This window comes from Cyprinodon variegatus, unplaced genomic scaffold, assembly GCF_000732505.1.
Source record: "Cyprinodon variegatus isolate N-32 unplaced genomic scaffold, C_variegatus-1.0 Scaffold1210, whole genome shotgun sequence".
Lineage (NCBI taxonomy): Eukaryota > Metazoa > Chordata > Actinopteri > Cyprinodontiformes > Cyprinodontidae > Cyprinodon > Cyprinodon variegatus.
Window position 1 is genome coordinate 88,197 of NW_015151663.1, and position 24,864 is coordinate 113,060.

Below are 24,864 nucleotides of genomic sequence, written 5' to 3' on the forward strand. Positions count from 1 at the left end.
TACAGACAAAAAGCAATTGTATTTGGGGCTGTTTGTCTATTATAAAGTTAGTTCCTAACTTTAAGTTTGTTCCTGTGGAGGTCGGAATATAAAGAGGTTTGCAATTTCTAGAGTTTCCTTTGTTGAAGACACTTTGAACTATGTATCATTTTCCATCCACTTCTTGGTGATATGCATCATTATTTTAATCCAGTTAAAATACATTTATGTTTAGTAAGTATTGCTTTCTACTTTAAGGCTCTAATCACTGAATTTAAACCTCGGTGTGTATTTTATTTTATTTTAATGTTGATGTATTTGACAACTCACTAAGTCTCACAGTTAGAACTTAAACTAGTGGATAAGATCAGTGAATGAAAATATAAGGTCACAATTTGAAATATAACCCCAAATTTAAAAAGGACAATTATTTGGTGTTGAGAAACATATTTTTTAAAGCAGTTATTTTGAAAACTGAGAAAAAAAATACATTAAATTATATATTAGATTTTGTTTGATAATTAGAGAATAAAATGGATAACTTCTGATGTGAATATATTAATGTAAATTCCTGTGTATAGAGTTTAAAGAACAGTTAGTATTAGTGTGTGACCATCTCAGTGTAGGGTACAATCTATATGACTAATGTATATGGGTAGAATGTGCCTCAGTGTATTTTAATGCCTGCACAGTGTATTCATTGTCTACCACCCTCCAGTTGCGAGCGTATGACTAATCCCAGTGTCTGACCTCGCACCAGGAATTTGAAAACACAGAGGGAGAAGAGTACCAGGCAGACCTCTCCGCTCTGGCCTCGCCTTCCTCTCAGAATGGGCCTGAGGTTTACATCCTTCCCCTCACCGAGGTCTCCCTCCCCGTCTCAAAACAGCCTGGAAGATCAAGTAAGAAATCATACCATCACCTTTTTCTTTTTTTTTCTAAAAGTGATAGCCAGCTTTTTGCAGGAAGTTTCAGGACATTTCAGATGACACAACAGCTTTGTAAGGTTTTGATTAAATATCAAAATTGAGGCCTACTTATGAATATATTTAAAAAATTAATCAATATTCTATACATATGGAAGACAACTGGGAATTTCCACCGCTCTAGTTCATTCTTTAGTACAATTTTTAGATGTGTGAAAGTGCAACAATAGATGCAAATACACTAGTATAAGCGGTTGATTGTATGTATTCGGTGTGTCAGTAAAGATGTGATTCTGTGTATCATGGTGGAAAGCAAGAGTTATACAAAGCCTCTTGACCCTAAGCCCAATGTCAGATAAAGCACAAATTGCCTTAAGAACAACCAATTCAATATTTTACAGTTCTTATCCGAAGCTTTAAACTGAGTCCAATTGAAAATGTATGTGCAGCGCTGAAAAGTTGTGTGTGAGCAAGGTGATATCACATTGTTTGGGGGTTTGAAAAGGACCCAAATGCAGAGACGGAAAGAAGCAGAAATTAGTTTTTGCTGATTTAATGCAGATCCAACACAAAACAAGCAACGTTCAAACACAAAATACAGAAAACCAAAAAGCCAAAAGATGCCATGCAAAAAAAACACATTAGGAACAAGCAATAACAAACTGTACGATAGGGGTATAAATGGAAGACTCAATAAAGATTTGGATAACGAGGAGCAGGTGTGGATGGAAGAATCTAGAAGAGAGCTAGAGGAAGGAGACTGACACAAGGGGGCACAGGAGGGTAAACAAGAAATACATAAAAACTCAAATACAACCAGAAAACAACACAAAATGGAAATTAAACCAATGAAAACACAAAAAGAAAACTTAAACAGAACCAAAACCATGACAGGTGGCCTAAAACCGGACTCAGCTGCACCAGTTCTCTTAAAAATTCCAGCAAAGTTAGAAGCTTGCAGAAAGGTGTCCAAGTCATTTGACGCAAATCATTCAGTAAAAAAGGCAAATCCACCAAATATTAAAGAAAGGTTTGTTATATCCTGTGCTTGAAGAATGTACTTAGATTATTTAGCATTTTTTGGTCATTTTATTTAACATAAAAGAACAGTTCAGACTTATTTGGTGTTAAAATTCTATAATTGTGTGTTCACATCTAATATTTCTGTATCATATCATTTAAAGTACCAAAAGAAGCATATATTTCATGCATTTTCTCCTTGATCAATTTGCTTTATCTAAGGAAAGATTGATTTTAATGTTTTTACTTTACATTCTATTATCTAAAACCTGTCTATTTAATCCGCTTGTATGTTATCATGTCATCCTATTTCATGTTGAAATGTGCGTGCTCATTTATGTGTCAGCATGTGGCACATCCTCGATTTGTCTCACCCCTTCATGACTCACCAGCTGTCTGCTCTGCGCTGAGCTTAGTCAAAAAGAAAGGTTTGTAGCTGCTGCTCTTCGGCATCCTTGGATGAGAGCATCAGCAGTGATTGGACGAGGCAGCCTCCAGCTTGCAGCCAATCGTGAGCCATGCCTCTGTCCCTTGTAGCGACGGCTGTGTGATTGGTGCAGGTGTTGCAGGGCGAGGAATGAACACGCGGCGTTAGGAGACAATGTGAAAACCAGATTGTTTTTACCTCAGAGTAAGGAAAATGATGATCACATTATATGCATACATGCTTGGTTATTTATTTGATATAAATACTACATGAAGAAGATTTCTCATTGCATAAACCATAAATGCTGCTTGTTTTGTGATTTAAAGATCCATTCTAGATGCTCTGCACAGAGAGCTTGGCGTTTGCCATTTATAAAACATCAATCTTTTTCAAGTTGTTGCTGTAATAATGCTTATCCACAGATGCTTTAAAGCGTTTGTGCAAGTTTGTTTCATTCCACTGATTGTGCCCTATTCTTTGGGAATGTCATGAAAAGGAGATGAGAGAGATATACAATCATACACAAACTATCCAAGTTAGGAATATATCAGTATCTTCAATATTTACTCGCCAACTCTTTAATCAAGGGTGGAATTATCAGTGAGCTTGGGTAATTGTGAAGGAAAGTATTGGGCCTGTTATCGCTGTGACAACCTCCATCCAGCGTTTCAGCAGAGAATGGACCTTGTGTTTCTGTGTGTTTCTGCTGGGTGGACTAGGTACGAATAGACACAGGGTGAGTGTGTGAGCGAACTGAACAATTGCCCTGCTTTAAGGTGGCTGGCCAGTGGGAGAGTGTAAGGCCGGGCTAAAACGTCTGTGGAACGCATCAGCGGAGGACTGGCATTGTGGGGTGAATACAGTGAGGGGTTTGTGACAGGATGGAGAGAGACAGGGAAGGGTTGGTGGCATGCACCAGGGCCTAAGAGCGGGGGGGTGAATGTGTATGACAGAGATCTTTTTTTGTATTGGACAGAGCAGTGTTTGTTTCATCTTCAGTTAAGGAATGTTGCTGCCCTGGGTGACAGGGGGGGCATTATGTGGACCTTATGTCATTACGGGTTGACTTTAAGCAGCACACAAGGCTTCTGCGTCAAACGGCATACAACCAACATGCGTGACGGTCACATCGGGCTCGACGCACATTCAGAAAATCTGCATCACAGGAGGAAGGAGCCATAGATAGACTGAGTCAGTGGATTCTATTTTTTTTTTACTTTCTGTTTATTGTGTGTTCAGTATAGCCAGTTTAAAATTCAAGGATTTAAGCATTTGCTCAACAGCTGGAAAGCATAGAGAGGCCAGTGTGCATGTTTGTGTGTATGTCCCAGTTGGAGAATGAGCTCGCTGCAGATGGGGAGAGACAGTGTGGTGAGCTTGTTCAGCTGTTGGAGGGCTCTGTGGGTTAAATCCTCCCGAGGCTGTCTCACACACAGTATGACCATTGGGCTCTCTTTTACACACACACAACAAGCGCTGAGATGTCTGGGGCAGGAGCTGGGGCCTCAGGCTCTCGGTTCTCACACTTTGAACCGGCACCCTATCTCAGATGGGGTCATGGACTCAGACCCCGTCATGGTATTCAGCGCGGCCGGTTGCTCTGCCTTGCTGTCATTATCTTCTCTAACCTCACCATCAACATCTCTGATTCCTGAATCATGAGGATTCAAGGAGGTAATCTAATCTCTAGACTTTGCTTATTTATTGCTCTTTTGCCATTTTTAGCCAAGATGCTGAGTTTATATATGTGCAGACAAACTTGATGATTTTTTTTTTACGAAAAGTGAACTCCCTACTTTATGTAGCTCTCAGGGTTTGTGGTTTACTTTTGCAATTCCATATTTTAAAGAAGCTCCTTCATATCTGATTGTTTTGTTTTTTTTCAGACAGCATGCTGTTTCTTATAATCTCTGGTCAGCTTTTGCATTCTGCAGTTTTGTCGATCTTAGTATAGTATTTTAATGTGTTCTTTGTTGTTCCTTTTCAGTACAGCTGTTGAAATCGTCTGACATTGGCCGCCACAGTCTGCTGTATCTGAAAGAGATCGGACATGGCTGGTTTGGAAAAGTAATATGTTTATCTTTTTTAGCTTTTAACATAGTTCTGTACACAATCCAGAAACATTGGTTTACCTCCATTATCAGAATTCATTGCTATAATTCAAAATCTGTACTATCTTCGCTATATTTTAGGCTTGTTAAACTTTGTAATTTGAGGTTCATTTGATCAGGAGTTGAGGCAAATCTTTGGCACTTATGTCAGTGTCAGTTCTGTTGGAGATGAGCAGAGATTCATATTTTAACTTAGAATCTAACTGATGGTAATGAAACACTTGGATTTTTTTTTTTAGCAACTCCTCTTTACCACTCTAAAGCTTCTGCTTTATATTAGCAATGCTTTGAATTAAGTCTAGGTTTGTAAAAAGCTGGGATCTCCTGTTCCTTCCTACCATAATCTCATAGGTTCTGTTGGGGGAGGTCTCTGCAGGCGTCAGCACCACCCAGGTAGTGGTGAAGGAGCTGAAGGCCAGTTCAAGCGTTCAGGATCAGATCCAATTCCTGGAAGAGGCTCAGCCATATAGGTCAGTGCCACAAACATGTTGGCTCACCAAACTAACAAACTTCTGTTTCTGTTATTCATACCACTGTATATATGGATGGATGCAGCTTAAATGTTTGCTGTTCTTCCAGAAGCCTTCAGCACCCTGCCCTCCTGCAGTGCCTGGCACAGTGTTCTGAGGTCACTCCCTATCTGCTGGTCATGGAGTTTTGTCCTTTGGTATGAAAACTATTTAGATTGAGATGTTATTTGCTTTTTAATAAGTACCTCCTTGTTTCTGTGCATGGCTCTCTGTAGCTTGTAGTCGCACACAGACAGAACACCTAATACCCTCATTTCCTATTTTCCTCCTTTCAGGGGGATCTTAAGAATTACCTCAGCAGCTGTCGGGCGACTGACTCTGAGACTCTAGACGCCTTGATTCTCCAGAGAATGGCTTGCGACATCGCTTCAGGGCTTGTTCACCTTCACAAATATAATTTTATCCACAGGTACGTAAACAATAGTTTCTGTCTTTTTGCGTTCAAGCTGCTTTTATTGCACAACATGAGCAACATCAACATGAAGGCTTTGTGTGCCACCTGTTGGTTACCTCCTGCAACAACATCCTGGTGCTGCCTGAGTAGTTGACACAAACTCCAGCATCAGTGATTTTGTTGCTGGTGGTGAACCCCAATTCATTCTTTTGATGGCCCAACGGAAAGGCGCAGCATTTAAAGGAGGTAATATTAGATTAAATGTTTTATCCCTGAAACAACCATATGAAAACAGCTGTAGACTCATATAAACAGTATTTATACACACTTGGTGCATTTTGTGGAAAAGTCTAAATTAATTTTAGGATTTTTTTTTTTTGGCACCACAGTGATCTGGCCCTGCGAAACTGCCTTCTTACTTCAGAAATGTCTGTCAAGATCGGCGACTACGGGCTGTCTCACAGCCAATATAAGGTCAGCCCTTGATTAAAAAGTCACTTTTTCTTTCACTTTTATTTATCCTTTTAGTGATAAAGCCTGTGTTTTGTGTTTATTTATGTAGGATGACTACTTCATCACACAAGACCAGATTTGGGTTCCTCTGCGCTGGATCGCACCGGAACTCATAGATGAGGTCCATGGAAACCTGCTGGTTGTTGATCAAACCAAAAGCAGCAACATATGGTGAGAGATTTAAAAAGTGTATTAAATTAATTAATTAAGGATTAAATTAAATTCTGCTAAAGATGTAACTGTAATCATCTTATTTTTTAGTCTTTTACTTCAACTATGCTTTCTTTTATGATCAGAAAAATGTTTTTGTGAAGTGATGTGAAAAATATGTCCAAATATTTGTATTTAACTATTAGGAAAAAAAGCTATCCAAACCAACCTGCCACTCTGGGAAAATGTAATTGCCTGTAATTATAATTGCCTCTTTAAGTAATGTATCACCTGTTATCCTCATTTTTGGAGTCTAGTTCACTAGCCACACTCAGACAGAACAGTATCAGTGATCTATTAGTGGATCAATTTCCAAGCCTTGGCAGTTTAATAAAATAGAGAGGACATGTGACTACTGTAAACGTTTCAATCTTTAACACATCGTTTCAAGTAACAATCGACAACTCACTCAGAGGATCACAGAAGATCTGAAACATATTTTAAAGCTCTGACCTCAAATATCTTAAAAAAGAAGATTATTTAACTGGCAGCAATGGGAAAGATTCACAGTAAAATCAACAGTTGAAGACAACACAAAATAACAATCACACATTTTCTCCCAAACTAATAATATGAGGACAAATAAGTCAACATATAAATTGCTTTCCATTACATCTGATGTAAAACTAGCAGAGACTTTCTTGAAAAAAAACATCTTTTTTACAGTTGAGCATTTTTTTTTGAAAATATAGTCAAATGAGGTCAGTGGCGTGCATACTTTTTTAATGGCAGGGACAGAAATAAAATAAAAGGACTCAATGCGCTTCCTCCCCACTGTAAAGAGAACTGTGATAAATTTTTTTTAGCACAATAGGCAGGGCGGCCGCCCCACCTGCCCCCGTCCATGTACACATCACTGCTTTAGATTTCACTATTATTTTAATAAAGGACAGATTACTTTTATCTTGGCCCTGAGATCTTATTTTTCATTCATGAATACATGTATTGTAATAACAATAAAATATGCTGCTTGCTGTATTGGCTGCTTCAAGCTGCCCATCAAGATTTATGGATGTCTTTCAATAACTGTAATTCAATCTGACTATAAAAATCTAACTGAACTATTTTAATATTAATGTTGATTTTAATACATGGCTGCTGGAGGGTACTCAGTGTTGTCCTTCAAACAACTGCAGTCCATTTTTACTTCATAGTGATCATTATGTAGGGAAAATCATTTTATTTTTTTATAAATATTAAATATTTATAAATTTATAATTTTTTTTTTATGGTAACGAGAGGAAAATTTCACAGACTCTGTAAGGATGCTAACTTGCATGTCCTTGAACACAATGTTTTTATGCTCTACTTTTTCACTGGAACTAGGAGGGGGATTGGGGGCTGCTGCTGGCAGAGCATCTGTTGAAGGGCAGTTTTTTAATTTAAATTTCTTCCTAAACATTTAATAGCCCTAAAAATGTTCCTGTTGCTTGGTCGGTTTGTATAAATGTAAATTCTCAGCTCTGTGAGCTATCTGTTTTAGTTGCTTAGGCTTAGTGTTATTTACAGACACACTATAGGCTCATTACAAATGCTGAATAAATCCTGGTTAAATAAAAAAAAACTAACAAAAAAAAAAAAAACTTGCAATCATTTTCAGTTTAAGACTAACAGCAGAGCCCAGCTAGCTGATATTATTAATAATGTGATTCCCTGCGACATTAAGGAGTAGTTATTACGTAGTTGTAGACAGCAGATAGCTACCTTATTTACACAACAGGTTAATAATCAACTGTTACTTAGTTAACAAACCTTTCTTGAAAAATTACGTCATGTATTTGACGTCTTCCTCCGTCTCTTCTCTTTCTCCTTTCTTTCTGTTCTTTTTTGAAAAACCAGTCTTTGATTTTTGGTGATGCTGCATTCTTCAGTGACGGAAGAGTTTTCCACAGTGCTGCTTATTTACATATTTTCTTATTCATTTGTTTTATTCGTTCTCGGACTGTCAAGTGATGCGTGTGTGGCACTAAAGCTCCGGTACTAGCAAACTGTTGATTAGCCAGTTGGCTGATGATACAGTTTTGTTTCTAAATGACGAGTCACCTGTGCTTTGGGCAATAAATACACTTTAAAGTTTCACTAAGGCTTCTGGCTTGTCCCGTAATTTCAATAAATGTGAACTATTATAGCTGAATAAATGCTCACACTGTATTTCTGGAAAACCTGTTACGGATTCTGTAACATATCTGGGCATCAGTATCGCTAATAATATTAACAGAGGTATTATTATTTTTACACCAATCCTTGAAAAATCAAAAAAAAATATTTAATAGCTTGTTACAAAGAGATCTGTCCCTAAGAGGTAGAGCTTTGCCTTCTTTGATATCTAATAATATTCAGTCTGGTTTCCTTCTCTGTTTTGAAAATGTTTTGTTTGGTATCACAGAAGAGTAAAGTAATGCACAAAAATACTTTTTTAAAGCTCTTTATAATGGATGTTAAACTGTATCTTGAATCAATCTCTGACTTAATTAACTAAAAGACCATTAAAACAAAGAATATTTGCACTGAATATAATTTATTTGTGTAACTCACTTTTGTTTATTTTCTTCTGTTTTTTTTTCTTTTAATTTCCTTTCTATGGTTTTGTCATAGCATGTTGAGAGGTATATTTTTTTCCTCTTCTTTTATGTTGCTTGTGTTGTTTATTTATTCATTATTTTTGTCTTGTACTTTTTCTACTAAATTGTAGCCTTTGTACTATTTGCAAATAAATAAAGTTTAACAGAAAAAGACAATAGCACTCATAATGCGCTTAGTTGATGATATACGGGGACCTGATGTGCCAAGGTACGACCTGAGTGCCAAACTCTTGCAATTTCACAGGATGGGTTGGTTCAGCAGCCAGGGGTTGTTTTGCTCTTCACTGCAGAGAAATCTGTAAAAACACAAAGTTAAAATATTTTACTGCTGGATGTTCTTATGTATTTGAAATATATTTTCAGTTCAGTTCTGTTTATTTACATACCGGTAATGCCAATTCACAGCATGTCATATCAAGGCACTTTACGGAGATTCAACCAGATCATACAGTCAAATTGATTCAAAGTTTTCTATCTAAGGAAAACCAGTTGATTGCATCGACTCATTGACTTGAAGACAATCCCTCACACAAAACATGCTTATAGTGACATTAGAGAGGGAAAACTTCCTTTTAACAGGAAGAAACATCGAGCACCAGAACCAGGCTCAGTGTGAGGGGCCATCTGCCGAGGCCGACTGGGGTTCAAGAATACAGAAGCAGGCATACAGGAAGAAGCAGAGATACAAAAGAACTTGTCCTCCAGCTCCACAGACGGCCCCGTACAGAAAAACATAGCCAGGGAGACAAGCTCCGAGCCCGTTTCCAAGTCAGAGGACGAAGTGAGCACATCCAGCCAGTCACAGTCAGGGAAACAGGTCTACACTGAAAAATAGGCTGAGCTCAAACATCTATTACAAAGATGTTGTTGATGGGAGCAACACAGCTGATATTTCTTACCAGGATGATACCATAGCCAAACAGGAAGAGGCCAAATTAAGCTACTATGAGAAAACCAGAGAGACCATAACATTAGAGATTGAACTAACAAGTTATGCAGAGTAGGAGAATAGATATAGAATGAAGCAGAATGATGAAAAAGGGTTCCCTATGTCCTCCAGCGGTCTAAGCCTATAGCAACACAACTATAGAGATAGCACTGGATAACCTGAGCCACTCTAACTATAAGCTATATATATATATATATATATATATATATATATATATATATATATATACATACCACACAGAGAAAACAGTTTTTATATATAAATTCCTCACACAGCTTGTAATGTGTAAGAAAATAAGACAACAACCTCAATTTCAGTGTTAAAGGTTCATAGCATTACAGAATAGACTTGTCCAAAATTACTTCACTGGCATATAATAGCCTCATGCTAGTTATTGCAAATTCAGGAATTCTAGATTCCAGCTGTTGCCAAGGGTTACCTAACCAAGGTGCAATATCTTACAAACTCATATTGATTTTGACAGCTCTCTTGATAAATAAAACCATAACATGAAGATTGCTTTTCACTCTTGCTAAGGTTTTCATTTTTGTATTTTTAGTAATATGAACAATTTAATTGTGATAAAAAAGATTAACGACAAACTTCATCAAGCTCCAAATACTGAATATACTCATTATTATAAAATTTGATAAATCACTATTACCATTAACTTTGTCTTTCATTGTATCTTTTTTATTCGTGTTGCAGCCTAAATCATCTTTAATTCTGTCTCCCATCTCTCCAGGTCTTTGGGTGTGACTTTATGGGAGCTTTATGAGCTGGGAAACCAACCATACAGACAATATTCTGACAGACAAGTGTTGACATATGCTGTAAAGGAGCAGCAGCTTAAACTACCCAAACCCCACCTGCAGTTCCCCCTGGATGACCGCTGGTGAGACAAGCTTTGATATTTACTCATTTAGGAAATTAAAGATTTGGACCCCAGACATGTCATGACTTTAAATGACTATTCAACATTAGTTGGCTGGAAAGAAAATCACACAAATAGCTAATGTTCCATTGCACCCGACCATTGAGGTTATATCTAATTGTAAGTGAGAGAAGCTGATCAATAGTCTTATTCTGTGTGACCCTTCTGACTCAAAGCAGAGTTAAATCACTTCATCTATCTTTACCTTGAAGACAGCTGAACAATGTTTATACCTATTAATTTTTCACTGCAGTTGCTCAATGGAAAAACATTTGGCAGCATCTTTGAAAAGCTACACTGACACACAAAGAGGATCTTCCAACTGAGTCAGCAACCATTCTAATCGCCTTTATATAGGCTGTAGGTTATTGGCTAGAGCTGTAAATAAATCCCAGGTGTAACAGTAAATTGCTTACCTCTGAAGTTCTCTTTTCTTGTTTGTTTAGATCAATTATTTAAATCCCCTGCCATTTACAATATCATTAGTCATGTCAGAGTGGGTAAAAATATATAAATATATTTGTTCATTTCAGGTATGAAGTTATGCAGTTCTGCTGGCTACAGCCAGAGCTAAGGCCAAGCAGTGAGGAAGTCCACCTTCTGGTCACCTACTTGTGTGCTAAAGGCTCAAGTGAAGCTGAGGAAGACTTTGAGCAACGCTGGAATGCCTTGAAACCCAATTTGCTTGGCAGCACATCGCACACAGCTGCGTCCACATCCTTGGTTTTCACTCCCACCCGTGCTGACATCCACAGCGCAGACCTAACTCAGACAATGGAGCTGGCCTCCTCCGCTTCATCCTCCTTTCCCCTCCTGGAGCACTTTTCTGACGGCTTTCACTCTGACACAGGGGATGACCTCCTGACCGTCACCGAGACAAGCCATGGTCTAAACTTTGAGTACAAGTGGGAGCCAGCCAGAGCTGAACAGCCCTATTGTTCCTCCTCCACTAGTGGACAACTAGGCCAGGAGAACCCACACTACCAAGATATTTATTATTCTAACACAGGAAGTACCTCAATGGGCTGCAAGACTGACATTCTGATGTCAAGCAAGTCCTCATCCTATTATGAATCTGAGCACACTAGTGTTGTCCCAGTGCTGAGTGCCCACAGCCCCTCTATTAGCAATGAGTACTACATTCGCATTGAAGAACCTGTCCAGTGCAACCTCAAATTTGATGATGACACTGGGGACTACAGTTCAGAAATGGAACTTGCTAACAGAGAGTTGCCATCTGAGAATCAATCCAGCTCTTACTGGTCCACCACGAACAACGTGAAATCAAATGATTCGAGTCCAAACATTCAGCTACAAACACATCCACTACTGAGCCCCTCATCTAATGGCAGTCTAGTAAAATCAGGTTGTTCTTACAATTCAGTTCCACCCTATAGCATTAATAATAATGCAGTCTCCTCTGACGAATCGCTGGAACCTGAGCTACAGAGGCCATCCTCTCCCTCTATACTTGAAAAGTCACAAGAGATTCAAACAAACCCTCCTCATATGGGCGGTCTGTTAGAAAACCCATGCAGTTTGTCACAGGCTGTCAGCAGCCCCAGTTTAGGATTCTGCGATCCTTACCTTGAACAGCACACAGGTCATAGCACAGTCAACGAAAGCTGCCATAATATGTTGGGCCCCCTGAAAAAAACACTACCTATTGTAAACCACGTTGGCAACGATGTAGGAGACAATGATGACCTACAGTTCAGTCGGTGGAAAAGTAGAGAAGTTGAGGACAAAACCAACTGGATCTCAAACCATTCGGCAAACAATAACAGTACTGACAGCAGGCATACAGGGAGTGGGAATGACAATTGCATAACTCTTCATTCAGATGCAACAGATGCATGGGCTTTAACCAAAGCCACCACAAGAACCTTCCAAAGCTTTAAGCCTTGTGGCACCTTGGGGGTCAGTGACGAAAGCCCTGAATGGAGTGCATCTTGCATTTCTGTTGGGTTAGACTCATATATTCAGATATGCCACAAAGAATCAGCTCAAGAAAAACCTGCAAGTTTGGATAATTTTCAAAGCAACAATGCTCTCACCAGCTCCAGCAAGACAACAAGCTGTGCAAAGGATGGAGAAATAGAACCTCAGACTGACCAAACAAGAACCTTGTCTGATATGCAGCAAGGCAACACCTGGGAGGGAGTTTCAGCTGGAAAATCCATTAGTCTTAGTGACTTAATGTTGAGTTATGCAGATTCATCCAAAAGTAGCAGGAGCCAGCAGCCTGCAGTAGATGTTAGGGACCCCAGCAGCTGCCTGGTTGATCTTGGTGACTACAGTGAGGATGAAGAAGATGACATGAATGATATTACATCTGGGATCTTTGCTGACTTCAACCTTGATCTTAGTGAGGTTGAGGAGGAAGACATCAGCCCCAAAAAGATTTCAGAGGGGAATACAGACACTTTGGGTGCCATTAATGTGCTTTCATCTGTAGCAAGCTCCTGTGACCAGGCCTTTAGTCCCGATCCTTACAACACACCCATACTGCCCAAATCTCTGGATAGTGGCTATGACACAGAAAACAATGAATCCCCAGAGTTTATGTTCAAAGAGCTTGGAGATGCACTAGATTGTGAAAGTTGCCCAAGGCTAGGTGGAGAATCTGAAATTGGTCTTCATGTCGGTTTAGGGCAGAGTATCTGCACTTCAATAGTCACCTCAGAGCCACATGTGAAGAGTCTTGTTGATAACAATCCATACAGGGACTCTGCGTATTTCTCTGACTTTGATGTAGAAAGTGAGAGGAGTCCCAAAGACAAAGATGCAAGGAGAAGTTTCTTTGCAGCTCCAGGAAAACCTTACACTCCAAGCTCTGCAGGAGACCATACTCTTGAAAACAATCTAAAAAATCTGAGACATCTCAAAAGTTGCATTTCGGTAAATCCCTCAGAAGCCAAATTATATTTAACACAAAATATCCAAACCCCTGAGTTGTCCATGCTGTCGCCATTTCCTCCACAGATGGGTGGGTGTCTCACCAAAGAATCTGCTCCTGCTGATGATGATCTGGGGTTAAACACAGAGCATTCGGGGGATGATCCTGCATCTGAGTTCAACTCCCTCCATGGGTCAGAACCTTCCTCCTCTGTCATAGAAGCCTCTGCAAACCATGGAGAGGGTAGCACAGAAGCAGGGAGCAGCTCATCTATCAATTCATTAGTCTCTGGTTGCTCCATAAATGAATGCAGAGATAATCCATGTGAAGAAAATGAAAACGTGGAGGAATCCACTGAGGAGGAAGAGGTGCCAAAACAGATTAATGTCATTGAGAAGGAAGAGCATCAAAGAGAGGGTGGGAGAATTAACGAAGAGGAGTTTGAGGACATTGATGCAGAGGACTGTGAAAGTTTATGTGAGGAATCTAACAGCCCTCATGATCTTTCCACCTCCTCATCATTATTGGAGCTTTGTGGAGAAGAGGTGAGAGCTCCTCTGGAAGAGGCTGAGGATGAAGATGACTCCGATGACAGCGAGTCTGATGAAGAGCTGAGAACCTACAACATCCAAGGTGAAGACAGCGAGGAGAGTGAGGAAGATTTCACCTCAGTGCCGGTGGTAGTAAGTGAAAGCAGCAAGGTGAAACACCTCCGCAGCCTCCTGAAGATGCCTTCCCTGCTGACCCAATCCTTCTGTGACGAGTTGGAGAGAAAGAAAAAAGCTGTTTCCTTTTTTGATGATGTCACAGTATTCCTTTTTGACCAGGTAGGAAAAAGAAATGGAACAAAGTTCCACCTTTTTGGCTTAAAGATAATCATTATTTTAACTCTGTGTCTTCCAGGAGAGCCCCACCGGAGAACTTGCGGACTGTTCATTTTCCACTGGAGAACAGCCCATTGAGCAGGAAACATCAAATTTAGATCTTAAAGGTTGTGATACTCACTGTTTTTCTACAGAAACAGATGGAAACAGCTCAGCACAGGGTAAGCACAAAGAATCCTACCTTCAGTTACGTTTCTAGGAGGAGTATTTTGAAAGATTTTCCATCTCCAGTTCTTAGAAGGCCCTATAGGAAATACCAACTTCCCTCTAAATAGAAGCTCCTGTGATGATTGATGCAATTGTCGTATATTTTAGAATAAAACAGAACTGAATAAGACTTTATGTGATCCTCACTGGGTAAATGTACCATCAGGAAAGTGGCAGGCAAATGGAAAACATGCAGATACACCTCAAAATTGGTACTAATGAAAATAAGATAATGCTCATTAATGTTATACATACAAAGTTAGAAAAAAAAATATGCAAACCACTCATTTTACAAAATATACAAAACTTAGCGGAATTAGATAATGGAAAGTTCGCACTAAAAGTGTTTGTAGTGTGATCATTTGCAAAAATATGTCAACATGTGAATAATTGATAGTGATGTAAAGAGCTTATAGTGTTCGATGGAATGGTTGATAGTTTTACAGTCAAACAGCTGCTTGGAGGAACAACCTACCCACTATTTGTACTGCAACTAAAGACACTAGAGCAAATAATGACTTTAAATTAGACAAAATGATGAGGAAATGGTCAATTTGTCTTTAACATCTCATATTTTAGCCCTCATTACTAGTACTATAGGTAAATGTAGAGTTTTAGGTCAAGTCATGTCTTTAGAAAGGAAGCCAATATTCAAAGATGGAACCCCTTTCATGACACAGAGAGGCGGAAATTTTGCTTCAATGCTTTTCTTATTCCATATGGCTAAAGTTACGTCTGAAGATTCCTGTTGGAATCTTCCAGCTGCACAGCCCTCATTTAAGTAGATGTAAAAGTACAAAATCAGCAACCACCAGCAACTTTGCCCTCCTCTTACTCTACTTTTAAACATATTACCACCGGTAAAAATAGCTAACTTCAGGTCTTTCCATTCAGCAACTTCTACATTGATGATTTTTGTCAGTGTGATCTGTTACCACTTAGCCTTGGTGTTTTTAAAGATAGCAGAAACTTTTGAGCTTATGACTGGACTTGTCACAGGTCATACCAGGCCAGACCTGGTGGGCCAAGATACACTTGTCCAGTCCAAGGCTCTCCTATTGTAATTAAGCACATATATGGAAATAATTCTGTTTCATAGAACAAATCATTATTACAAATCAATTATTAATGAATTTATGTATAAATAAAGGCAGTGGTCAGAGGCTAAAGTGTTTTAATTAGGGCTGAAAACATAATCGGATTAATCCTCATAAATTATTGAAATGACCGTGATTTAGTATTCGTTATAGTTAACTTGAGTATTGAGAGTCTGAAGCATGCCTTTAGCTGAAAGAGCAACCCACTGAAAGCAGTTAATACTGAAAATGTAAAATATATAAAAGCATTTTGTATTTAATCTGGAAAACCTTTTTCCATTAATATGCTCTATCCACAAATCTTCAAAGGGCTTCCCTTGGTTTCAATTCTTTGTAAAATCTTTTCTAAGGAACCTTTTGGCATCCAATTATTAATCGACAGAATAGGCTTTAATTGCAGCCTTGTTATATTATTTTTTATCTGTTGAGCTTTTCGGAGATCAATGAAAAATAAAGTAAAGATTTCACATTATGTAATGTAAATATTGGTCTTTTACTTTTATTTTGAACAATAAAAAAATGAAAATAGTTCAACGTGTGTTTAAAATACCAGAATATGTCCAAGACTTATTATATTACTTATTTTCATCTTCTCGACTGCATAATTTGTGTGCAAAATGTGAGTTTAGATTCACTACCATGCTGTGTGTCTGCTTATAATATAACTAATCACCAAAAATACCAAGGTCATTCATTGGTTTCTGTCCAGCCCTGGTCACCAGTCAGGCTCCCCTATATAAAAGTGATGCTCTTTATGTCATCAAGTAATCCTTTTTTTTTTACTGCATCTCTAAAATGTTCCTTTTTTTTTCTTTACCATTACACAGATGGTAATAACAGATGGGAAGATGAGCAGTCAGTGGACACCTCCTCATCCTCTCCTCATATCCCCGATCCTGTGTCCTCACACTCCTCTGTCACAGATACAGTTGAAGTTCCCAAACCAGCTGTGATTCCTCTGAACCGTTTCATGGTCTCTCGGTTCTCCATCACACATGTGTCTGACTCCCATTCAGGCACAACAACAGGTCTGTAATCAAAACCTATTTCTATAATTGAGAATGCTATTTAATTTACAGCTCTAATGAAACAAAATTCCTTGTGCCTAACAGGGAGCAATGAAGATAACCCAAGCAACTGAATCTTGCAGGAAAGACCAGAAGAAGAGAAGCAGAGAAGCATTATTATATATTAAAGATGATTTACAGAGTTTATTTTGTAGTATTTGGGATATCTGAATATGAGACACTCTATGAGATGGTGGCTCATATTGTGGTTGAAAACCTAATTGATTTGCACAAACTTTACTTCTTGACATATGTGCAATAGCAGTAGGAATGGAATTTTGATTGCAGATAAAATTTATATGTTTGAAGGGGAAAAAATAATTTTATTAGCTTAAATATTTTGCTTAATGAATGCTGGCAATCCTTATGGTAACAGATTTTTCTTTTTAATGCGCAAGACAAAAATGGGAAAATAAGAACAGGCTTCATTGTCATTTCTCCCATTGGCTGCCTTATTACTTACGCTTTGAAACTAGTTCTGGCAACTTTAGGACTGTTACAGAATTCATAAGAAGAAAATGACTTGAAAATTGTTCCATTAAAGGTCAAGGGGAAATAAATTCTGTATCATTTTCCATATTGAGCTGATTATGGCACTTCTGTACAAAAACTTACAGATGTAGGCCAGTTCCAGAATCACCATCACTAGACACTTTTGATTATTTAGCACTTTGTGTAGCCTTAGTTGCTCTCCAATTTATTGTACTAGAATAAATTAGCTGAACACAAGTCATTGTCATTCATAGTACAAGGTTTGTTTAAATCTAAACTTTTTTTTTAGAAAAAAATCAGACTAAGATGTTTTTCCACAAAACTGTGTGGTGTCACCGTAAACATCTCAGTCATAAAGGTGGAATGTCACTTCTCATGTTAAAATATATTTTCTAAGAAAAAAAAAAAAAGAAAAAAAAAGAGACACATGATATTGCAGTTTTGGTGAATGTCTACTCCTGAGGTGAAACCAAGACATTCAGAAAAGGACATTCTGGTATATTATATGAATATTATATCAACATGTAGCAGGTAGCTTGAGTAGAATTATTACTGCTGTATTCACTGTTGTATTCCCTCCTCTGTGCATCCTTCTGTAGATCCAAGTTTCAATGCCCCCCACCCACCCACTTTGCCTTTTAAGTTGTGCAAGATTGAAAAACTGTTGCCAGTATTTTTGTACACGGATTTAAAAAAACAATGCATCTAGGATGAAAGTTTATTGAATTTGCCAAAGAAAAACTGCAAAGCCTGTTGGCTTTTAAATGGTGGATGCCTTTGGGGAAGACGAGGTTGCTCTATGCACCAGAAGTGACATTGTTGCTGTTTCCATTTATTCCTCATTCATTGCTGTTGTACTATCCACGCCCTTCAAAAACCTGAATAAATTCAAGTACTTTTTTTCCCCCTCTTGCATCTGTGGTATATTAAATCAAGTTTACATCTGCTTTTTTCTGTTTGAAACAAGTAGTAAAAAGTGGGGGTTAAAAACAAAGATGGAAATAAGACAACTGCGCAAGTTTAAATTTATTTGATACGTTTAATTTAAATGCATTTCTTTAAAGAATGGATACAGTACAAACAGAAACAGAAGGGAGAAATAAAGACAAGGGCAGCCATGTTTAATTCAGTTTTGTACAAAACAAATAGATATTAAATTGTGACATAAGTGTGATCACATCAGGTTAAGGACTAGTTAAAAAAAAAAAAAACTAAAAACTCTCGCAAACAATCCTTAGGAAGGCAATGCAGTCCATTCACTCAAACATTCATATATTTTAACCTCTTTTGCTGCAATCTACGCACAAATGTATATGTATATATATATATATATGTGTGTGTGTGTGTGTGTTGTTGTTGTGTGATTGTATTTTTACTGTGTCCCAGATTAGTGTGAAATGTAATACTGTGAATGGAGGATAATTAAAAAATATATATATACAATACTGGGAATGATATCTAAATGATCTATCACTCCCTTAAAGCTAAATACTAGGAAAAAAAAAGAATTATATCCCAAGTTCTGTATATTTTTAAAAATTATACAGAAAAAGTGGCTTCCCACACATAAAAAAACAAAAAATAATTAAAACTTGAGCTCAAATATTTCCATGAGCATTGTCAGGACAAAACAAGAAAATCTGTACAACAAAGAATCACCCTTGAACCATTTTAGCAGAACAATTAGAACATGATAGAATGATTAATGTAGATAAAACCAGCAAAGACTCGTAGAAGGCACAGGAAATTGACTGAGCATGGAGTATCATTGATAAACAATCATCTATATGATCTAACAGAAGCACAATTGAAGCATAATAACAAAAAGGGTGGTTGTCCTGCTTTCAGATCACCCTCAAGTACCAATCCTATTGCAAACATAATGGTCTCAGAAAATGTAGAGTTTTTAGTGTTAAAAAGATAATGTTAGAACTTAAACTTCCTAGCCTTACCTTGTGATCTAAATAACTTAATAAATCTACCATTACCATAACATATTCAGGCAGAGACGTTTAACTGTGGTCCTAGCTGTAGGTTTTTTTGTTTTTCTTTGTTCAAAGGACATTTTCTATACAAGAAATCAAATTCTCTTATTTGTTGAGACGATCAGACCTCTGCGCCCTCTTCTGGTAAAAGAAAAATGCACATCATGGCTTGTTACTGTCCTCTTCTTTTAAAATAGGTGCCCAATAGTGGGAGAGAGGAGAAAGCAGGTTGCTAGTAGTATATTGGTGCAGAGCGATCATCAGAGAATGAGGGCCGGAGGAAGACCTCGAGGGAACGGTCACTGTGGGGAAAGGAGGGGGTAGACAGTCAGAATTAGCGTCAACTTAATCCCACACATCAACAAACAGAAACGCTGTTAAACCTTTCAACCACACCCACAGTAACTGCTACATTCATTTTTTGAGGTGGAGAAAAAAGTTGCTGTTTTGTGAGATCAAGCATGAGATGAGAAACCTTTCAAACATCACCAATGAAAAGCAGTTGGTAACACAAAGGTGAAAAATAATCGTTGGTATCCCTGGCGAACAGGTGTAAAAAGCCACTAACCGAACCCCTAATGATTACCAAGTTGAAAGATCTGGTGACAAAAATACACCGGCAATTTAAGGAGTGGATCCTGCTGTTCAAAATTTAGAAAAAATTTGGGCCTTTAAAAGAAAAACAGGCCCGTTGTGTTGCAGATCATGAATTTTAACAGCAGCCTGATTCAGCGTGAACCCAGAACCCCCGGGACCCAAGCTTAAAGCTCCAACTACTAGGCCACCAATCCCCTATTATTAAAATTATTGAAATGACAATGATCTACAAGTGCCGACATGTAATCAGACAGCTATACATCACTTAGAAGGTGAAGCTGTCACTCAGACAATATCCCAAAGTGTGTAAAAAGTTGGATAGCTTAAGATTATGTAATGGTATTAATGGATAATTGGTGCGATTTAAATGTAAAAGCCTGTATTATCTCTCACATCAACAGCCATTCAGGAAGAAAAACTAAAAAGAAGGGGATAATTCTGTCCAAAAATGTGTGGATGAAATGAAAAAGGCAAATGTAATGTAAGATTTATCTTAAATGCATTAATAAGCTTACCAACAACTTTACATCTGATTAGAAAAAAAATTTAAATAACTTTTAACATAGGCTTCATAATTGATCCAAATGTATTAGATTTAAAGCCTGAATTATTTTTGTGATAATAAAGAAATAGTTTTGAGTATTTAAAGGCTTTCTACACATCTTCAACAGGTTTACCAACAGATCTGTCAAAGTATGTATGCAGGCATGCATGGTTAATATCTAATGAGGAGGATATTGGGTTATTGAAATAAAAAAAAAAAAAGTGCACAACCCAAGGCCTGCCGGATTGCAAAGACCAAAAAGAAAAGACCAGTAATTTCCAGTATCCTATTCTAGCAGGTGACCAGCAAAAAACAGATGAGACCAAGCATTAATAGAGAGAAGAAAAACAGATGTGATAAGTTTATTGAGCGGCGATGGAGACTGGAGGGACTTACAGCGGTCCTGTTCCCTCAGAACCGGGACAATTCTGGACCCAAACTGGAAGGTAAAGAGAACCTTGGGGTTTGAGTGGTTCACACCTCAAATCATGCATGAGGTAAAAACTTGTAATGACAATTGTTAGTCTGATGCAAGACAAATATACTGTACGCTGGTTATATTTCAATGAAAAATGCAAAACAGCGGTGCAACACTACTGTGCATGCTTCACATGCCTCGTCAATTCAACACAGTCTCAACGGAGAAAATTATACTGAGAATGGACCAAAATAAACAGTGAAAACGGCTAATTTATTTAAACCAAATACAAACCTCACACAAGCAAAAATTCAAAATCAAGGAATGTGTGCAGGCAGCAAAAAGTCAGATTCCCACAATAAAAATACTGTATCAAAACACCACTGTTACCCCCAAAGGACAGTACAGGTACGACATGGGTGGGAGGAGGAGGCAGGGATGAAACATGCATGGGACACAGCCGTAACGGAATTACTCACAAAATGTTACTTTTTAAGTTAAAAAAAAAAAAAAAAAAGCAGAAAGAAAACACTGAAACAAGGGAAATTCCTCGTCAGTGGCAGAAAATATTCCTCGTCAGACCAGAACCATTTATTAATATATAGAGATGTGTTTTATTCAGAATACCTTTGTAAAAAGTCACCATACATTCAAGGTCAATTTTAAGAGTCACATTTTTCTGGTTTTCCCCTCCACAGCATGCATGAGTATGTTTATCATTGTATCTTGAGATATTTTACAAGGACAGTATTTATTATTGATAGTTTTTTTCCCTTTAAAAGAAAAGACCAAACTTGTACAGCCATTCAGGAAAAAAACAAAAAAGCAAAACAAAAAAACAAGGAAAAATGCATAAAAGCTGTGGTCGTAGTTAAATGTCAAATTATTCACAACTATAATTTAAGGGTGGTCAATAAAAAGTTTGCTAATAAAGCTTGAAGTGGGAGAAAGAAATTATTCTATGATAGTTTAAGCAACAAATCTTGGTAGTAAGTCAGTCAGGAATGCAAATAAGTAAATAGAAATAAACAAATATATAAAGAAATATGCCCAAGGGTGTAATGTTAAGTATTCAATTTTTGTAAATATATAATTAATATGTTAAGTGTGTATAAAGGAAAAGATTAAAGTAAGGCCAATATGACACACCCTCTTGACAAAAAGATCTAGCACTGACACGAGGAAGCACAGCAGGACCTGTGGGATTTCTCAAAACAAACACAGCAAGCTATTGGACAGAGTTACTTATAACATAGCTTTTTTTTTGTATGCTTGTTGGGTAGGAACTCAATATTAGGGCCCTTGCGGTGCTTAAGGAAAGGCCATTCAGTCAGTGGCTTAAGTACAACGACACTGAGGTCTTTTGGCACTTGAACAGTACATGAACATGTCTTTCAGTTTTTTGACAAAATGACACAACCATGTACATGCATGAAAGACAAGCAGTAGCAAAGGCAGTCTCTTGAGAGAACAGTCCAAGATGTGCGGACTGATTAGAGAGTGTTCAGAGTCCGTATCGCTGCATGTCGAGCAGGTAGGCCCCGCTCGGGGTTTCATGTTCAACGCAATCCTCCACCCACCAGCCGCTACTGTCCACACCGACGCCAGAAGAAGCAGCAGCAGCACCCAGGATGGACAGGAGGAGGAAAAGGAGGAACCCGGGGAGGAAGAGAGGACAGAAAGGAGGGATGAAATTGGCCTCTTCCATTCGGAGAAGGGGTGTGAGTGGAGGCAGAGGTGCAGACAAGTGGACAGGCAGGGAGGGGAAGAGGAAGGAAAAGATGGGGGAGGAAGAGGCCCCTGTGCTATCCGGAGCTGTCTGTGTCTGTCTGTATGTGTGTTCTCACACAGTCGAAATCAATTTTCCATCAGGACTGTCACTGTGGAACAAAGAGAGAAGGAAGCTTGCCAGGTCGGACACACTCAGAGAGAAATGGAGAGAGACAAGACAGGCACAAGGAGGCAGGGTGGTTTGGAGAGGTAATGCAGGAGGGGGCTCAGGAAATTACTGTTGGCCCCACCTACAAAACTCCAATCACACCTGCAATAATCATGAAGACCGGAGCTTCAGTTTCATCATCAACAACTCTAAACAGAAATCTAGTTTGTCCCACAAATCAAAGTTTTACAATTTAAATCATGCCCCAAATGGATGCAAAAAGATGAAAAAAGGCACAGCTGTTGATGAGGAAATTTCTCAGTGATCTTTGTTGCTGTAAGGATGTAGTATTAGTCTGTGAGGGTAAATACACCCTATACGATGATAATACTGATACAGAAGAAATAAAGACACATTTAGAGCAGACAGGAAAGTGAAACAGCAGCTTGATGCTAAAAAGAATCCAGGCTGCCAGGCAAAAAATGGCTGACATGACATCTACTGTTAAAACACACTTTAACACTTGGACAAATGCTCATTCACCTCAGGACATTGTTCTCTTTATCAAACGCACATCACCTGACACACATAAGAAAAGCAAGACGTTCTCCCTAATTAGACAGGAACAAACCTGAAACTCAGTATGGTCTTGATATAAATAATAATATCTAATTTAACTTGCCCAGTAGCCATTAGACTATAAACTGGAACACTGATGCTGCAAGAATCTCACCAGTGCATTACAAATATTTCTAAAAAAAAGTAGCACTGAAAAGGGAGAAACCGAGGAAGCTAAAGACACAAAGTAATTAAATGTAAAGTTAACGTTTTTCCTATCTTAATGAAATATATTTTTTAGAATTAAATGTCAAGATGTATAGAGCCCACCATAAAGGAAAGGAACATACATGCAGAGAAAAAAAAATTAGGAAAAAAAAAGTAAAATTAAACAGGTTAAGATTTTTGAAAACCAAAATCAATATCTATTTCTAATCCTCTGATTCAAAAAATAAAATAAAACAAAAAGGATGATTAGAAAAAATATGGAAATTGAAAAATACTGTAGGAAAATCAGCATACATTTTGGTGACTTCAAGCTACAGAAGATAAACACTTCTTCCTCCTTATTTACACACATAACAATGTTTAAGAACTACATAAAAAGGTTTCCTGCCAAATAAAGATGACTTAGAAAGTTAAATTACTGGGCAATCTAAATATTGCTGCACAGAATATAAACATTCCTTTTATTAGAACACAGAATCTAGCACTTTCTCCAGTAATTTTTGGAGGATGTGCAGCATTCTGCTGTATTATCTGCTTTATTGCAGCTCACAATACACAGCTGCAATAACAATGGTTCAAATAATCTGCACAATAAAAACCTAATCATTTCAAAGAGGCATGTAATTTTGTGTAACACAGCGTAAATATTTTTTGCTGATTTACTTAGATGTTTGTAATGCAGTTTCCCCTCATGTAATTCAATTGCTTAGTTATTTACCCTAAGTCACAATTACTGATGTAATATTCATTTTTCAGCATAAATGAATAATTATGGGAATGCAAGATGACATACCTTGTGGCAAAGCGGCTGTCGTAATCCTCAATAGCAGGCTGGAAAATGAAAGAATTTTTGTTTTATTGAAAGACAGTTATATTAATTCACGAACACTAGGTGGCAGTAGGAACTGTGCAAATGTCTAACTTTGGTACTGCAGAATTACTCATGACCAATTATGCAATAGAGCCCTTAATCAGATGGAGGCTTCAAATTAAGTACACAAGTAAAGCAACCGATTCTGCACATTTCATGGATGCTTGGATTGTAATACCTGTGGAGCAAACCCTGCCATGCTGTAAGGGCGTGGGCGGGTCTGTGCTAAGCTCTGGGCCAGCAGTCGAGCAGTTAGGCCGTAATCAGGTGTGGGCACTGATGCATCGCTCTCCAGCAGGTTCCCTGTGCTGCTGCTTTTACCATGATGAAGACTGGAACTGCAAAAAAAAACAAAAACAAAAAAAGAAACAGCCTTAAGACTTTGACTCATTTGAGTTTTAAAAACCTTTCACGAAAGAAGTAGGACATACTTCACTCTCAGCTTGTCCCCATCACTCTCAGGGAGCACACGAGTGTAAGAGAATGGAAACCAGCCACGCCTAAAAACATGCACAATTTTCAAATGTAATAAACAGATTAAAAGGGGAAATGAAAAACATTTA

General features: G+C 38.1%; 2 protein-coding genes across 9 annotated transcripts in view; one reads left to right on the forward strand and one right to left on the reverse strand.

The window, feature by feature from the left end:
• LOC107102144 (serine/threonine-protein kinase LMTK1-like) overlaps positions 1-18,432 on the forward strand; it is a 39,256-nt gene extending 20,824 nt beyond the window's left edge. Inside the window, exons 3-14 of one of the 6 annotated variants that reach the window (XM_015401325.1) lie at positions 740-881; positions 4,340-4,419; positions 4,815-4,933; positions 5,046-5,130; positions 5,269-5,402; positions 5,777-5,861; positions 5,950-6,071; positions 10,387-10,536; positions 11,109-14,301; positions 14,378-14,519; positions 16,490-16,690; positions 16,775-18,432. In XM_015401325.1, the coding sequence (XP_015256811.1) occupies positions 740-881; positions 4,340-4,419; positions 4,815-4,933; positions 5,046-5,130; positions 5,269-5,402; positions 5,777-5,861; positions 5,950-6,071; positions 10,387-10,536; positions 11,109-14,301; positions 14,378-14,519; positions 16,490-16,690; positions 16,775-16,803 (4,482 nt within the window). In that variant the 3' untranslated portion in view covers positions 16,804-18,432. Of the gene's footprint in view, positions 1-739; positions 882-3,328; positions 4,027-4,339; positions 4,420-4,814; positions 4,934-5,042; positions 5,131-5,268; positions 5,403-5,776; positions 5,862-5,949; positions 6,072-10,386; positions 10,537-11,108; positions 14,302-14,377; positions 14,520-16,489; positions 16,691-16,774 lie in introns of those variants that run through there. The other 5 variants (XM_015401324.1, XM_015401328.1, XM_015401327.1 and 2 more) reach the window with 5 other exon arrangements.
• Positions 18,433-18,567: 135 nt separating this feature from the next.
• Positions 18,568-24,864, reverse strand: part of LOC107102146 (brain-specific angiogenesis inhibitor 1-associated protein 2-like) — a 66,515-nt gene continuing 60,218 nt past the window's right edge. Inside the window, exons 11-15 of one of the 3 annotated variants that reach the window (XM_015401332.1) lie at positions 24,733-24,801; positions 24,480-24,639; positions 24,224-24,261; positions 20,744-20,786; positions 18,568-19,508 (exon numbers count right to left, since the gene is read on the reverse strand). In XM_015401332.1, coding sequence (XP_015256818.1) covers positions 20,759-20,786; positions 24,224-24,261; positions 24,480-24,639; positions 24,733-24,801 — 295 coding nt within the window. In that variant the 3' untranslated portion in view covers positions 18,568-19,508; positions 20,744-20,758. The other 2 variants (XM_015401330.1, XM_015401331.1) reach the window with 2 other exon arrangements.